At 41.4% G+C, this 18,440-nt stretch overlaps 1 protein-coding gene across 1 annotated transcript; it reads right to left on the minus strand.

Moving 5' to 3' along the window:
* Positions 1-2,517: 2,517 nt before the first annotated feature.
* On the minus strand, positions 2,518-18,023 carry LOC115044168 (arf-GAP with GTPase, ANK repeat and PH domain-containing protein 1-like). The gene is made up of 19 exons (XM_029503039.1): positions 16,877-18,023; positions 11,297-11,355; positions 11,113-11,200; positions 10,871-10,956; positions 10,605-10,746; positions 10,396-10,530; positions 10,176-10,297; positions 9,782-9,943; positions 8,965-9,048; positions 8,609-8,713; positions 8,358-8,517; positions 7,621-7,749; positions 7,401-7,538; positions 7,167-7,226; positions 6,579-6,754; positions 4,941-5,013; positions 3,779-4,001; positions 3,242-3,545; positions 2,518-2,799 (listed from the first exon to the last, which is right to left on the minus strand). The coding sequence occupies exons 1-19, from the start codon at positions 18,021-18,023 to the stop codon at positions 2,518-2,520; spliced, it is 3,675 nt and encodes a 1,224-aa protein (XP_029358899.1).
* Between the last annotated feature and the right edge of the window lie 417 nt (positions 18,024-18,440).

Raw genomic sequence — 18,440 nt, forward strand, 5'->3', positions numbered from 1 at the left:
AGCATCAAAAGCACTGAAGAACAGCAAATTCTATTTTCTTTTGGGAGAAACCAGCAACCATGATAACAAATGCTTAAGATTTAAGTCTGAGTAAAACATCTCTAAGTCTATTTGAACTGTGTACATTTTCTAGAACTAAAGCCTCTGGGAGGAGTTTGAAGGTTGTACAGCATTTTAAACACAAACATGAAATGGAGTGAATCTGCGTCAGTATCAATGATTGGTAATGAGCATATACACTATACAGTACTGATGTTATTTTCAGAGGTCTGGAGTCAGTGGCTGTCACCCCTAAATAATTTGTCTTACTCTGGTCTATGGGGCACAAATCGTAATATATATATATGTAAGCTGGATTTTAGGCCACTGGACTTGCTTGACATTCACCAGCCTTTAAAAATCCTCTCATTTCCATGGACTTTCAAACAAGTCAAGCTGTTTTCATCCAGCTCTTAAACCTGGATGACTGAGAAACAGCAGCATCTCCACTGATTTGGGAATTTACAGTAATCAGTTGGATTACGACTATTGTGTTGCAACTGGGTGGCAGTGATTGTACTGAATATTTATTTTATTCATATCTATGACTATTCAATTTGATACAAGATCTTTGTGATGGAACTCGTCAAAACAAACATTCATAAATATAGGCTTAGATGTGACTTACTAGGCAAAGCCATTAAACTGAAGTCCTTTCACACATGGTTTGATAAAATAAAATCTGTGACTTTGTTATACAAAAGGAGGTCAAAGCCAGCAGGGGCCTTCAACAAGAGCTGCTGTCATCCAAAAGACCTCACATTCAAAGGCTAGAGGACTGAGGAGTCCTCGGCTACTGAAGGATTCCACCTGTCCAGGAAACAAAGTCTTCTGCTCAGTTTGAAACTGAAAAATTCTGCGCACATGAGATGCAATGACACTGTGCGATGAGCCTGTAAGCTAGAATTGCCCTTAACCTCCCAGGAATGGATTGTACAGCATGTTAAAGTGTGTGAACAACCAAGTCTGGATCAACTTAATATATATACACATATATATATAGAGAGAGAGACAGAACAACTTGCCTTTTGCTTTTTGCCTTTTAAAGTTTTTGCTGAGAGCCCATACACACAGAAACACACACGACTCTGAACAGGACACCACAGCTTGGGCAGTAGCCTTAGTGTATTGATAATGAATGTTCTATGAACCATTGCATGAGTAAAAAAATACAAATGGAGAGAGATGCTTACATCACAGACAAGTACACTCAGCATCTTCAGATCAACACAAAAATACACACAGTACTGCAGAAGGGTTGTTTTTTATGCCTTCTTATTAAATATTAATTTGGGCAACATTGTTTTAGTTCATGATGATTTTCAGCCACTTGTAAATATAATCATAGTCATTCACAGGCCCGGTTTTATAGATCAAAACATTTGATCTGTTAAACATATTACTTTCAATATCTATTAGTCACAGCAGGTATATTAGTTAATTAAAAAATAAAACAATATCATCTGAAAAACGTGTTAGTGTTTGATATAATTGACTCAAATCATCTCTTTTCATATACATTCAATTAAAATCGAGGCATTTCACTTCTTCATATACACGTGTAGCAGTACACTCCACCCCATGGTAATGAGCTGCTGCCGTGACGCACACATCATACGCAGTAGTTTATGTCAAACACAGTGATGTAAACGTAATATAGAATTCTCAGACTTAAATGTCAAAGAGTTAATCAGGTGGTTGTCAAAGGAAAACCAAACCAAGAGGCTGTGCAGTAAATCTCTGTGCAGCTATGAATAACCCTTTGAGTTTTATACACAGAACCAACTGTACAAATCATACAATAACAATCTGGAAAATGAAGCACTTTTAGATTTTTAGAATATTATAGCATTTCATCATTGTATCTCTATACAGCTATTTTAACAGCCTTTCTTTTCCAACCACTGTAAAGTTTTTTCTTTTCTTTTTTTTTTTTTGTTTTTAAATCAACTTACACAACATTATTTATGCACTGAACGACCAGCTGCATTGAATGCAACACAGTATACATACTCTAGATTTAAAACATTCATGGTCAATAAAGTTAAGAAAACGTGTGAATGCGTTTGACATTAGGATTTCAAGCAAGACTTGAAAAGAGAGATGTCCATCTTTCAAATAGTAAACTTATTGCAGAATTTTACTTCTGGGCTCTAAATGCTCAGTTAAGCTGTTTGAGGCCAAAGGCAGATTTCCACTCCATACAGAGTGGAGAATAAAGTTGAATATTGACTGCATGAGGAAAGATGAATCATACCAGCTGGTATACAGTGCAATACATTCCTATTAAATCTGAACGCCAAGTCATGTGTAGTCAGGAAAATTTCTCTTTTTGTTTTGGTTTCATCATTGTAGCAGACTGAATGTGCCTGTGAGATTAACAGTGTGTGTTTTCATCCCACACGCACACACACACACACACACACACAGAGACTCTCTCACATGCATTCACACACTTTATACCACACCATATTTCCATTATGACACTGCTCTTCTGGAGGTGCTGTAGCTCAAGCTGGTGCCACCGCTCTTGTGCGTGATCTTGAGTGTTGTGGCAACTGTTAGGCTCGGCGTCATAGCAACGGGGAAGCTGGACGTGGCAGCTGCTGCGAAACCGACTGTCGTGCCGATGGAGGGGGACTGTTCGTTTGGACACCCGTACTGGAGCAAGATGTCGACGCACTCCTGGCTGCCAGCACTGCGAGCGAGAGTCAGCGCAGTCTGCCCCTGAGCGTCCCGATAGCGAACGTCACAGCCATACTGAACACAAGGAGAGAAAGACAATCAGACTGGATTACACTATGTAATTGTACCATCATCCACATATTTAGGAGGCTTTGTCACAAGTGGAATAAATGGTCTGTGATATCTGAAGCCTAAAACCTGAAGGGGCTTCCTTAAAGTATCAAGGCGTGACTCAGCCAGCTTTTGTCCTTTTGACACACAAAGCACCTCGAGTGGTTTGCTGAGTCACTATTTTCAGCACTTTTTCTTTCTCGCTGAGTCTAATATTTAGAGGTTAGTGAAGGGTGACAATATTATTTTAGGCAGTGTAGCATAACTCAGCATGATGCTTTGCCGTGGACATTGAAATTTAAAATTGTTTTACACTTCGAGAGCAATGTGATCTCAGATCATATGCATTGTCTTTCAACTGGAACAACCACAGTGAAGTGAAACAAAGAGGCAGAGAAGCACACACCCAAACAAGAAGCTGCGTCATCACCACATCAGCCTGCTGACAGGCAGCGTGCAGGGCAGAGCCGGGCAGACGCAGCGCTAAGAGCGACCTAGAGGAGAGTGCCAGGCTGAGGGGTGCATTAATGTCCTCCTTAGTGCAGTGGGCCAAAAGGAGCAGCAGCTTGGGGAGGTTGTGCTCCATCACTGCCAGCAGAAGACGACCAGATAGTGTGATGTCTGGGCCCTCACTGGGGGTGGGAGGAGGCAACGGCGCCACAAATAGTTTCTGCTCATATTTGGCTCGGATCCAAGACTCCCGCTCCTCTCTGAACAAAAAGCAAAAGCAGAGAAACAAATACTGTGAAATACATGTACAGCTTTTCATCAAACTGAACATTTCCTTCTCTGTGCAACTTGTAAATCCAGACACATCATTGTTAGTATGTGGCTCATACCTAGATGTAAAATGTTGAACTAAAGCAGTACTGCTTCATGTCATATCAATAATATGTTGTACTGTCTTGCACAAAAATGTGCACTTTCTGCCCTCTTTCCTTACCGTGTAGCATCAGGTGCTGGTTTACGCCGCCCCAGTGTACGTGCCTCCCATATACTGTTGACCATGTGGTTGCCAATGGCACGGAGAACCAGAGTTAGCTCTCGTGGTAGATCATCAAGGTCAAGTGAGCGGACACGCGTCAGATGGGTGCCCAAGTTCCTGTGGATTCCCGAACACTCGATGCATATGAGAGCACCCAGGTTCAGACTTGCCCAGGTTGGATCTTGCGAGAGGGATAGTACACACAACAGAAAAGGCTGAAGATTCATTTGAAACTGACCTTTCTGCATATGGTGGGCAGACTTCTACCATTTGAATTTGAAGTGTGGCAGTTTGACCCTGTCTTAGAACCAAAGTGTCTGAGCTTGTGTGAAATCCTGTTTGGCCAAATAATAAAGCAGAGTTGTTAAATCTGTGGCCAGTGAAGCAAATACATTCGCCTGAAAGTGTTCAAGCAGAAAAATAATTGCTTTTTCTTATAATTTTGCTCGATTTTTAAGATTTTCCTTTCAGTGGTCTGGGCTATTTGTGTGAAGTTATGATGGTTGATCTTTCAAAAAACAAAGGATTGCATTGCAGCCATTGGCTTGAGAGTTAAAGCTTTTGTCCGCTTGTCATTAGAAATTCTACAATAATGCAATAATTGTTTTTTTTCCTGTGCAAATAGTAAATATACAGACGAAGGTGCAAAAAAATCTAAGCTTTGTTTTAAGAGTCATCAACAGTCACTCAACAAATCCATGACTATTCCCAGATTCAGTGCAAAGTGCATGTAAAACAGAGGTACATAGTACTTTTATGTTGTCTTTCAACCATGTCTTTTATGTGATATGTGACTACAACAATAAATAATTAATGATGCAACTACATTTTAAAGTATTTCAAACCCTAATAATGTACATGTAGTCCAAATTAAGTGTTCTTAGTCTGAAAGATGGGGAGCTTCTTTCAAAGCTACACAAGTTCTTTTCACCACATTCCTCTCAGAGCTAATTCTTATTTCATCGAGCTTACGAACTGAAAAAACGCCAAATAAAAAGGGTAGCTGGTGTAAGGACACATTTACAAGGTTAGAATAAGGCAAGATGGGAAATGTACCGAAAAAAACAAACACGGGTATGGACATGTAGAAAGAGGAGAAAAGCTGTTAGTGTGTACTCACTTGGAGCATCGCAGTCAACACAGAAGTTGTTGCCCTTTGCATTGCGGATTGCCTGCAGAGCCATTGCTTCACTCTGTGGATAAACGTATACATGTATGCATGGTTAAAATGAAAGACACACCAGGAAGCTTTTCTCTGTCTCATGCCAGCTCTGCAAACGGCCCTCATTATGAATAACAATGACTATCATTTCTAAACCTCCCAGTGAAAAAGCTGCAGTAGGTGGCTACAATCATTTTAATGACCATCTGAAGCTGTAAAAGGAAGGGTTCTGGCCTCCTAGGAGATTCTTTTCACATAAAGAATGTGTGTGTTGTGGGATTCCTGTAATCATTACATTAGTGGCAATTATAATTTTTAAAGATGATTGAACTGATGCTGAACCAGGACACACTCCCCACTCGAGAACAGCAACCAGTCCAGGCCATTTGTCAGTTTGACACGGACAGCACTGGCCAAGTGTCTTAGCTGCAGTTTCCTAATGGGGCGAAAAGACAGTCCAGGTTTGCTTCTCCTGAAGGAAAACTGTTCTTATCCAGGAGTCCCAGGGGGTCAATATACAGCACACAAGATTAGACAGCAGATAGTGTGCGTATTTCAGGCGATAGTAAAATCCCCTCAACATAATGAGTCCCTGGTTTAGAAAAATCATACCACCCAGTTTGGCATCCTGTAGTGCAAAATTTACATCCCAAATATAGCTATCCACTGTCTGTATCTTACTGGCTGATGATACTGGAGTTTGACCAAATTAATGATTTAGATTTTCCAAAAAGAAAGAAAAAAAAAAAAAAGCTGTGTTGAAACTTCATTTATGTCCTTGATGGGGCTCAGGACTCATTCAGGAAACACACTCTGCACCCCAAAATGATTCTATTATATAATCTATTTATTCTTAGTGTGTGTCTCCCTCTGGCAAATAAAGCCTCAAGAATTATACTGTTGACTTGCAATGAGAGGCGATCTGAACAGATGGAAGCGAGGCACAATTTCATGCCAATATGGGTCTAAATATTAAGCTGCAATGCCTGATTTGCATGAAAATAAACCTTGGGTGTACGATTCTATCCAACCTGATGCAAGCAGGTACATTTTACGCTATTTCATTAAAAAAAAGCCACATGTGGAGTTTTTAAAATATTTATAATATTGTGAAATGTCTTTATGAAGTCATCACTGTATTGGAACACAAACACAAGGAGAGAATATATCCAGATGATACAGATGAAGTATCCTACTAACAGGGGCGGACTTAAGTACAGTTTTTGAGTATCTGTAGTATTCCACAGACCGGACCTCTCCAGAGACCAGAGACTAGACCAGACCCCCCCCCCCCAGAGACTAGACGGGTCCCTCCAGAGACCAGAGACATTAATGTAAATGCTTCCTGGATTTAACTATTAAGTGCAATATTATCTATCTATCTATCCTCTATTTTGTTTTGCTTTTTTGGTTGGAATTTACGAAAGTAAATGTGTGAATGTGTGATTGTGTGAGTTATCATTTTTACAGCAACTGGTTAAAATAAGAAAGTTACAATACTAGTATAAACATAATTAATAACAATACAGAAAGTAAAAAACAATATCGACATATCATTGTGAAATACAGTGGATGCATTGTGTACAGAAAGTGCACTGTATGCCTTTTGTTCTTTCTTGCCTTGTTTTTGCTGCTTTCACACAGCTGCAGACTGGCCAGGATCTGGCTCTCGATGGCTTGGACCCAAGAATCTCTCTCCTCCACACTCTGGGCTTCAAAGTGCCAAGTCTGGCCGGTGCTCGACACGATGAGGAAGTCAAAGTTATCCTCATCTGACACAGAAAAACATGAACACACTGCAGAGATTATTATCCTATTTTTAGTTTGCGGGTCACATGAATGCAAACATTCCTGCAGTGTAAACAAAAGGGTTTGAAGTTTTCTGTGTATCTGTGCAAAATCCAGGTATCACCAGTTTTTTTTTTTTTTTTTTTCGCTCTGCAAACTGTTCAAAATATGACAGAAACCTTGACCTGCATGCAAAACTCTGCAGTCATGATGATGAAAAATGTATCTGTATGTAAATTGTAGCAATCTAATATTGGTTCACAGCTTCATTTAGCAATGCTTCAACAAACTTAATACAATAATAAAATATAAAATGTCCCTCCCTAATATGACAGAAACACACGCAGAAAGATTGACATGTACACAGTCAGTTAGGGTTTGAGAAATCAACATTACCTGTTTTGCTTACGTTTCTTAAGCTACCAAAGCTTTTAAGTTTCCACATTTTGCGTTTCGCTATATGAGATAATGTCATGAAAAAAAGAAAGAGAAAGAGGAATTATAAAACATTACATGTTTTATAGCACACATTCAGTGTAATAAAATAGATCTCAATCTTTTACACCATCTAAAAATATCAGAATATGATTATTTATTTCTGAATGCACGCTTAGAGTTGTTCCAGTTTACCGTCTGCTTGGCCAGTGGTTGCGTCTCCTTTCTGGTTCATGCTCTTCTTTCTGCGATGCTTCTTCCTGTCAGTCACTGGGGAGGCAGAGCCTACATCTTTGGTGGAGGAGGAGCTGGAGACTCCCTCAACTGCAGCATCTAGCCGTAAGAGTGCAGGAAAATGTAGCAGGTTATATGCATCTGGCCTAAAGACATTGTGCACTTGCGGCCCTTTACTCACCAACACTTTGAGCGTGGTTGGATAATGTGGAAGGACATCGCTGCACCCCTCTGTTACTCCTCAGGAAGAGCGCACCTCCTAGCCCTTCCATTTCCTCCACTTGCAGGAGACTGCTGGCACTAACAGGGACTATAGAGATGACAGCAAGCATGGATTTCATAATGGCAAAATGTTTATGTAAAACAGAGTTTCTGAGATGAAACAAAAGACATCACTGTTTCTGTATGGAGACTAAAGAGAGTAAAACATGCAGAGTAGTAAGTAAACTGCAAAGTGTTTCGCATGAAGCTCGAGAAAAATCCCCAATGAGGCTCTTTTGCAAATGTTTTCCCTTCTCTTGCAGTTTTGTTTCTCACAAGAAGTCTTACATTTCAAGGGACCTGCTTTACTTCTAAGTCCTGTTTTTACCCCAACTTTACCTTTTTGCCTTTTTGACTTTTAACTATATTTTTGCATTTCAACTGAGGGTCATTTAGTTCTGTTTCACTCACTCACATGCACCTGTTCTTCACTTGGGAAAAACCCATGGTGGGGATTTCAAATCAGGCCTTTCTTAAAGTGAGAAGACAGAGCTGCTGCAATGCTCAGTCACATGTGGTTTGTAATTCCTCTAATAGCTGCAAAATAGTAATTAAACACACATATTTCTTTTTCTATCTTCCTGGTTTTATTTTAATGTCTTAAAATAAAATTACTTTCATGGTACACAAAGCAAAGATGCAGGTTTATTCATTAACCTGGACTAAGACCCTCAGGCCCCGGCACATCTTTGACTCTCCCATTGAGACCAACTGGAGGGCCGCCAGCTGGTACAGCACGAGGGGGTCGCTTTCCTGGCACCTTCACTGTCACTCGCAGCAGGTCCATCTCTTTCCCGGGGATGTTCAGCATATAATCCTGCCAGGCCAAACATTACCTTTCACCGTCAGTGATACTTTCAACAGCATAATGCTTTGCTAACTTTTTTTTTTTTAATAAAGTGACTCACATTGACACTGGAGTGATAAGACAGTATGCCATCATTGGACAGTGTGACATACTTCTTCTTCCATTCTTTATTGAGTGAGCTCCCACTACGCTTCAGCAGAAAGCCCTGATGGAGGTGACAAAACTGAGGAATGACCATTTATTGCTGAAGTCTTGTTGTGCTCATAAAATATTTCAGCAGCATGATGACTGCTGGCTGCCAACAACACATAACAACTATTTATCAGGCCTGTTTGCAATGAAACTTCCTTCACACATTTGATTTTGAAAGACTGCTGGTGTAATGTCCTCTGCAGAGGGTCATTAGATACATCATATTCGATTCTCTATCAACTGCAAATCTGTGTCGTACTGTACCTGTTTGATGGGAATGGAGCGACCGCTGCCCAGATCTCCTTTATAGTCTGAACTTCTTCTGTTTGAATCACTGCCTCTCCGCCCCTAGATGAAAAAGAAATGTAAAAAGTAAATGTATCGGAGGTAAGTAAGTGGTGATTTGTTAAAAATATTGATTATAACTCATAAAGCAAAGAATCTTTGCCATGAATAACTGAATTGTTAATGGCTTCTAAAATGTATCAATTTACATTTCTCAATATTATCAAATAATAATACATAAAAATTTCACCTGTATTTTATTTATCATTATAATTAGCATTTTAGCATCTTTTAGCATCTTTCCAGTCATTATTTGGCTTTTAACTCTCACAGCTCTCAGCCCATAAGTTGTGCAAGTTGTGCTTGCAGCCTGTTGCTCTGCCCCCTAGAGGCCGAAAATCAATCCATGCCCATTATCATCTTTTGTTACACAACTCTGCTGAATGCAGCCAGGTAAACTAACTACAGCATTGAGTACAATGAACTGAAAATCAAATTTCTAATAAAAATAGAAAAACTAACATATGCCACAGACGTTGAAATTGCAATTGAAAGCTTGGTGTGAATATTTAAAAAATGTTTCACAGTAAAGCAAGCAAACTGTTCCTTATGGAGATGACAGGATTTGAATAAAACCATATGAAACAGTAAAATTTCATACTGTGACTATAGCTTTTATCCAGAGTGTTCCTTGTGTTCCTGAACATTTAAACAAAAGGGGAGATATGATGTAAAAGAAATGGATGAAAATAAACTAAATGCAAGTAAACGGTGCTTAAAAAACATCAATTCGTACCGCAAATCGAGAGGTGCGTCTTCGGGTGGCACTGCGGACTGACCCGGGCGTGGCACTGTCATGTTTCTCCCCCCTAGTTGTCCTGCCAATCTCCTTATGACTGATCACAGGGGTGGAGGGAAGTGATGAAGAGTAATCACTGCTCTGACCACCATTACTGGCCTAAACAGAGGGACGAGGTAGAGCATCATAAGAGAGGAGGAGGGCATCGGGCATTCAACAGAGGGGGAAATGATTGAATCTGAACCAACAATGCGCTGATGGTCTTTAAAAAAAGCCAGACTGCAAATGTCAAACACACAACACACAGCTAGAAATACAAGAAAAAAGACACACAAAGTCAAATTTTGCACCAACGGCCCAAAATCCTCCACATGGCCTTTCACAGTTTTACCTGTCCTGGAAAGACTCCCGAAACTGGGGTGGAGCCTCCAGAGTGACTGGGAGAGTTGGGGAGAGATTTGCACGAAGCCAGTAGAGCAGCTTGCTTCTTGGCTGCCATGATCTTCTGTGCAGCTGGGGTTTAAAAAAAAAAAAACAAAAAACAGAAAAGTTCATATGTCTGCTCCTTATGCAGCAGTTCCATATCTGCGTGGCTCTGCAGGGACACATACCATCAGTGAAGACCCTGTTTACATTGAGGCCGTATGTTGCACAAGTTTCATAATAAGTGCAGCGTCGCACATCTGAGCACAACTGTCTGGCCCTGGCATCATCTATTACTCTGGGGTTGGTGCTGCTGATCTTATCTAGAAACAACAAACGCATCAAGACTTCACTTCCGCACACATTTGAATGAAAGAACATGCTCTGTATGTCTTACCCTGAGTGCCAACAACTACAAAAGGTATCTCAGTGACGGGTCGGTACATTGCAAGCTGATGGTAGATTTTGTAAACTTCCTGGAAGCTGGACTCATTTTCCAGACTGAAGACCAAGATAACTGCATCCACCCAACTTGCAAACTAAAGAAAAGCAAGAAGGGAAATAGCAGTGAAACACCCACAGCACAAGGAGCTTACTAAGATTCAAGATGAATCTGCAAAATGGAATTTGGTCTCCGTTATACTCATGTTGATGCCACCCCACCTGAGCGCCTGGTAGTTCTGTCTCTTCTCTGATTATCAGTAGGTGACTCTGTCCATCAACTAGGACATCTTTAATATACTGCCGTCCTGCAAATATGGGAATAAACAAGTACCATCATAGACTTTTTCCTTAGCTGGTATTTTTTCCCTTCTTATAACAGGATAAGAAATAAGAAATTATTGATAGGCAGATATAGACAGCATCAGAGAAAAGCACAGTCGATGTCGTCATGTGAAACCAACCCTCAGCATTTTCCAGTGGCAAGTAGCTTCCTGTAAGATGCCTGTGGACCAGAGCAGACTTCCCACTGCACAGACCTCCCAAAACACCCTGAGAACCACACATACACAATTTGATTGGAGGACAGTTTTCATTTTGAGTCACATCCCTTTCAGCAGTTTTTAAAAGCTATGTCCTTATGCTTACCAAATGAAGCTCCTGCACAGCTTGGCTCATTGTCCATTCTTGACTGCTGGTACATGCAGCTGAGGAAATAAATTGAGGAATTAAAACATTTTTTAACAGTTGTACTGTTCGGATCTGTGGGGCCCATTTTCATTTTTTTGCAGAAGAAAAATGATATGATTAATTATTCTTTCAAACTCAGACTCATTTGCCTTGGCTCATTTTCTATGATGAACCTATACCAGAACACAAACTTACACCCCTCCTACACATTTATATTACATACATGCTATTCAGGTCCTGTGGACCTGGCCTAATAAAAGTGCAGCAATTGTGTGCCTTCACTCTGTCCAATCTTGTCTGGGCCTCCTAGTGTTACTGGCCTGTTAGTATGTGTGTGTGTGTGTGTGTCTGTGTGGAACAAATCTTTATTTCTCAGACTCTATCCCAGGTATAAATGGAGGACGGGACACCGTCAATATAGCTTTGCCATTGTGGTTCCTTATCACAACTGATCAAGATGGCCAAAAGACCCTGCTCAGAGGGCCTTGCAATTGATTTTGGAAGTGAGAGAAGATTTTGACGATGATGTAGAGGATGAGGCTTCAGAATGTGAGGACCATGTTTTTGAAAATTCTGAATGTGAAAGTGACTTTGAAGCAGAGGATGAAATTGAGCATGAGCTAGTTCCAAAACAAAGAGGAGCCACAGGACCAGCTTGTCAGCAGACAGCTCCCGTGCCATGAATAGCCCGTCAGCAGCTAGCAAGCGAAGTAATATGGATGTCCAAAAATTATGAAATTAAATGGTGTTCTTGCCCAAGAAATGAGCCACCCCGCATGGCTGCCAATCTGATAAGGATGCAGCCAGGGCACGAGCAGGCCACCAAATCTTCTTCTGACCTTTCCATCTCAGATTCCATCCAGAAAATTATTCTGGATTGCTCTAACTTATAAAGAAGGCGTGTTTTTGGAGAAAGGTGAAAGGAGATGGACCAAACATATTTACATGCAGACTTTGTTCTTATCCTTGCTTTTCAGTCCAAAGGGGGAACACACAGAATCTCTGTGGGATGAACTTTTTTGTGCTACAACGTCTTCGAAAACTTCCACAAAATTTTCAGGATTATCCGCTTCTATAAACCAAACGACAGACTAACTCAGCAGCAGAGAGACAAGCTAGCTGCCATCAGGACAGTGTGGGATTAATGGGTGTGTTTTATGACCCTGGGCCTAATGTCACCATCTAATGATGAGTAGATGATGCCATTTAGGAGACGCCGCCCCTTTAGATAGTATATACCATCTAAACCTGCAAAATACGGTATAAACATCTGCTTGGAACTGACAAGTCTACACAGGGAAACCTAATGGAGGAAAATATAACTCAGGGACTCATTGGACACAAGATCACACGTGAAAAGGTTTTTACCACACACAGGCTGAGGGAGCATGGAGGGAGCAATACAGCAAAACAAGTCTGAACTCCCATCCCAACTGCTGACTACAAAGAGCAGGCCTGTCAAGCCAAGTTGTCTGGACTGTGTTCAGCTTGAGTTGTATAGACGGACATCAATGGGATAAATTGAGGTTCAAATAAATAATAATTAGTAGTTATGAAAGAACTTGCTTCATTTATAATTTTTTGTCCACTCATCGTGATTATAATTGATTTTCATTTTTACTTTCATTCTATTAAAAAACAAAGAAAACAAAAAAAGAGCAGTACTTTCATTCATAAATGTGATCTAACAAAGGTAAAATTGCAAATATTAACCTTATATGCTGTTTGTATTGGTTGTAAGTGGTATGAAGTAAACATCTGCTGAGTATCTTAATGTAAAATGGTTTAATCGTATTGTTACAAACCCAAAAATACAGTGAGTCCACCGGAGCCAGAACACCGGCAAAGTAACAAATGAGACAACCTTAAACAGCACAATATTTGGCTTCCAGTAACCGACTGACTTGATGAGGCTAACCACCTCACATAACTTTCTGTTCAAGAAGTGTGCAGCTGAAAATATTGTCATTTAGTCTGCGAGCAAAACGGAAATTTTAAAAGCCTATATCCGGCCTTAGGCCTGAGTTTCAGTGTGAACGGTTGTTTATCTCTGTATGTCCCCATGTGATGTCCCAGTGACGGATGGGTGACTCGTCCTGGGTGACAGTTGGGATGCTGAGCAGTGATCTGTTTGGTTGAGAAGGTGCTATATCGTCTAAAATAGCTGCTACGCAAAACCTCTTGTATCTCTATGACCGTTGAATACACAAGACAAGAAGTTGTTGCAATGTACATTTAACAAACTAACTTATCTAACCAAGCTCCCAGTCTTCAGTCTTTTAGCTAAGATAAAAAAGACATGGACCTCTTTTCATAAATCACCAACAAAAAGAAAGCCGCATCTATCTTCTTTACACGTCAGAGTAAGTTACCAACAACAACGGGCCTTTTGTCACAGAACCCTTGGAAAGAGTTATTGTGGCCTGTTGGCAGCAATACTGTCTGTAAAGACTGCACTGAGTGGAGAGTCAAGGTGTCCATGCCTCCCTACTGGGTCCAGAGAGACTGCAGCTCCCAGGAAATTCAATCAAGTGTATAAATGTGCATGTTTACACGAGTAAGCAAGCATCCCAGACATCTTTAGTTTAACCTAACATTGTTAGACATGCCACTTTTGCTCCTTATTATGGTTACCTGGCAGATGAAAACAGTAAAAAAAAAAAAAAAAAAACTCAGTCTCGATAATTGAAAGCTAAAAAAAGAATTCAAACAGCTGCAGTGAGATAATTCATCTTATTCCAAGTACAGTTTTTCCTCATTTCTTCAATTTTGTATTGTCGACTGTGACTCCTCTGTGGTATTGAAAAGATTTAACCAGCTCAAAAGGACCTTCGAAAGAAGCTAACCTGCATCCGAAATAAGAATGAGAAATGAGAAAAATAAGAAATGCATACATTTTTGTAGTTTCATCTCAAATATTTTAAGGTATCATTGTGTGTTAGTGAGTCAGCCAGAGTGCAGTGGTCTTGAAGGCAGAATCTCAGACCAGCACCGTGCCATGATGAACTTTTCTGGAGTTGGCTTGAGGTTGCTTTATGTTCAGCTTTAGTTTGGATACGATAGTGTGGAAAAGATTTTTAAGAAGCAATAGACAGATGTCAAGTGGCTCATTTAGTTACATTTACGGGTACGTGTATGTCATTTATAAGTGAGGCAGAATCTCAAGATGTGAGAAATTTTATTCATTCATCTTCTACCGCTGATCTGTTTCCTGGTCGTGGAGGTAAACTCATTTACTCACTGAAAAAGCACAATGTTGTAAACTGACAAGGGTTTATCTCTAACATAGGCCTGCCTAAATGAATGGTTATACAATGAGTCATAATGAAACAACGTTATTCACCTATTCTACTGTTATGTGTAATATGTAATAGTGGTGTCACAACCTAGCATGTTAAACTGTCATATTGATGATTTATGAGCAACTTAACACAATTTAAGTGAATTTTGTCCCAATTCACAATATGAAGAGCAGTGTTGACTTAAAATGAATAACAAATTACTTTAGATGGTTTTGTAGAGATGATGCACTAAACATTGTGCAGAATGCCTTAGGCCTACCCTCAGTGATCACAGCACAGGGGCCTCTGTGAATAAACGCTCAACAAAACCCACATGCGCAGATACACACAAAGCCGCAGAGGACAACATATCTGCAGGTTTGAGGGGGATGGCAAATGCCCGCCGGCGTGGCCGCTAACTCACACGCTCTGGACAACACTGTAAAAGTGCTGAGAGATAAGCATCAATTCGGTATTCATCATTAGAGACAACAATACCGATACTCTTTACACTCTGCAGCGGTCGGGTCACAATGAACTCGGGCGGGGCCGACACCATCACAGGGAGGGACAGAGACTCTAACCGTATCCCACCTCAACTCACTCTCATCCACATCTTTGGGCAATCCCAGCACCGTCACTCCACAGACCAAATAGCATATCTTACGGCTTGCTGTTGCTATGGCGACTCCATTTTCCAGAAGCCTCCAGCCCAGGTCTCTATACAATAAATGGTCTCTCATGGAAACAGCGACATCTGTGTGTGTGTGTGGCACTGAGACATGATGTCCACTTGTGCACACATGATGATAATATGTAGCTGCGTGTCTCTCACATTTCTGACCATTCATTAAACATGGCCAGTAATGCTCATCATTAGGATACCAACATAATAGCTAAAATTACAGATTAAATATGAGATGATGTTGGTTATGCTGCACACACACCTAAACACAATGTAATGTCGACGAATGAATAGGATCCATTTGTAGACTGATTAACTCTATGCACAGAGCAGGAAGCAGCAGGTTCCTGCTCTCCTCGCTCCTCCGATGAACGCAGCCCTGTGTATCCCCAACCTTAATTATTCATGTCCCACTTACTCCTGACAAATTATTCAGAGCTCAATCTAATCCTACACCCTCCGTCAAAGATGATTGTCTTTAGACTATGAGAATAAAGATTAAAGATTGATAAAGTTGTATCATTTCTTTTACTTCAGATTGGGAGTCCTCAATATTTTATGTTGTTCCATGAAATGTTTTAAATGTTTTCATAGTTACTGACAAAGCTGAACTAGCTATTTGTTAATGCGCCAAGGAGTTATGGTTTATTCTTTGTGCCACGACGGAGAGTATATTAAGATTGATAAATGACCAATGACAGGTGCATATGTGCAGTTAAGTTTTGGGTTAAAAAAAAAAAAAAAAACAACAACAACACACAGCTACGCCTTTTGCAGCTTTCAGTGGAGCAGCATCCTGTGTTTTTTTTTTTTCCTCTTTGGATTTGTGTTATAGCTCAACAAAATCCCATTCTACCTCAGCTGATTGTATTCTCACCAAACATTGTTCTTCTAAGTTGTGTACCAAATACAAGTGGTGTCACATACATTTAGAACCAAAATAAAATATTTAACCAGGCAGCACGGATGTAAACCTGTGTCATTGCCCTTCAAAGTACTGTAACTTATCAGCTAGCCTGTCGCAAACAAGTCCAATGTTCACCCGCAAAACTTTCAGGTAGCGCTTGCTGCTCATGTTAACATCCCCATCCCTGTTAAAGCAAAGGAAGCACATGCAGATGAGCATATAATCACAAAAGACTCAGATTTTTTTGGTTCAGGTCCACAGAACTCCGCAGAGGGCTGTAAAAATGGTAATATATGTGTAATCCTGTTTAATCAGATTGAACAAAATGATCTTCTCAGTCGCTTAATTTCAACCCAAGTGAGCAGTGATGGATGTCCTGAAACAGTAAATGATAATGTTTTCAGAGAGCGTTATCAAATTCTCATTGAAGAGGAGATTTACATCTCCTCTGCAGAACTGTAGGAGAGACGCTCTGCTGGTGCATGAGCCCAGACTAAACAGCCTTTTTCCTCTTATTTTCCTCTTGATTTTGTTTAGTGATGGCTTAAAATCACTTGCACATATAACAGAGTCAGATCTATGAGACTATATAATAGGTTGATTTTACAGTCCAAGCTTGACGTGAAGTTCTTTGTGCAGGCTGAACATGCACACGGTGAACTTACCTTCCTCCTCACTCGAGCCCCTCTCCACAGCTGGATAGAGGGGCGGGGTGGTGTTGACACTGGATGGAGCAGCTGCACTTTTGGTGAAAATCCCACTGATGAACTTGAGCATCTTGCGGTCACGGGGAGGAGCTCGCTGGATTGTTCCTCCCTGGCCCTCCTTCCCCTTCCTCGGCTCCTCAGAGGGGGAATGTAAGTCACTGTTGTCCAGGGTTCGACTGGTGGTTTTTCTGTGAGGCGGTAGGTCAGCTGCAGGAGGTGCAGGCAGGGAAACGGTGACTGTCTTAAAATGTCTCTCCCCCTGTGGGCTGTCCCGGGTCATAATGCCTGAAAATCCTCCACTCATGGGTGCGCCAGGGCGAATGAGGGTGCCCCTGCCGTCGCTGTCAGCCCAGGACGCCCTGTAAGGCCCCAGAGTTGTAGCTGCCATTAAGGGGGACTGATCCCCGATACGGTTATCCCTTCGGTCCAAAGTCTTAGCAGAGTGATACAGGCTCGTATTGGCCTCTCTAAGTTCCCTCCAGCATGCAGCGTTGCCTCCTGCGTGTGACCTCATCAGGACTTCGGGCCGCTGGCTGACTTGTGGTGGGACGGAAAAAGGGAGGCTGCAACGTGAGCGACTGTTAAGATCTGCTCCATTTTCCCCCTTCAGGAAGAGCATGGGGGGCTCCCTGTAGAGCTCCGTCTTGGGACGCAGCGCCTCTGAGCGAGGTCCCTCTCTGCGCACGGTTCCCTCAGAGGTAGTTCCTCCGTACACTTTAATCATCTGCCTAACAGGTGGATGTACAACGGAACTGTCTTTGCTTTTACCAGACAATGCAACGTCTTTTTGCTGTCCATGAGTTTCCCTCCTCTCAGGCTTTCCTCTATTCTCAGAGGGGCTGTCATACTTGGCCTGCACATGCTCCACTTCTTCTTCCACCTGTGTGTTTTCTTTTACCACCACTTCCGCACCAACAAGTCCTTCCTCCTTTTCGGGGACATTGCTCACCTCCTCCTTCTCCTTTTCCCTCTTTGGGCTCCCTTCCCCCTCTGGAAGAGCCTCAGTCTGGTTCCCCGCTACATCCTCTGGCACAGCCTCAACCTTCACCAGAGTGAGGGAGATGAGGTAGGTGGTGCGTTTCTGTGGGTTACCTGCTTTACTCATTGGGACAGCAGACCTCAGCACAGCGGCACCTGTGCTATGACCTAGCCAGACTTGCACATCTCAGTTATGGCAACTGGGACGAAACTGAAGCAGGGGAGAGAGAAGATCTAAGATAAGACACAGATTCATGATCACGCCTTCTGTTGCCGATTATGTTTGACACAAGGCTCATGTTGGGGATCCATGTTTCCTTTTAAAGCCTTTGTTATAGACACATAGGAAGAGGAAGAGGAAGAGGAGTTCTGGGAATTGTAAATTTCCACAATATATTCAAAAGGCTGACCCAGTGGTAGAAGAAGTCTAGACCATTTTTTAATGCCTCCATTAACCCTCTTCAATACACACCGTTACTACTGGTCTCTACCACTGATTCATTCATAGTCCCCACCAGCGTCTGCTTAGCTTTCCTCCTTAAAC

The sequence above is a fragment of the Echeneis naucrates genome, chromosome 5 (genome assembly GCF_900963305.1).
Source record: "Echeneis naucrates chromosome 5, fEcheNa1.1, whole genome shotgun sequence".
Taxonomy (NCBI): Eukaryota; Metazoa; Chordata; class Actinopteri; order Carangiformes; family Echeneidae; genus Echeneis; species Echeneis naucrates.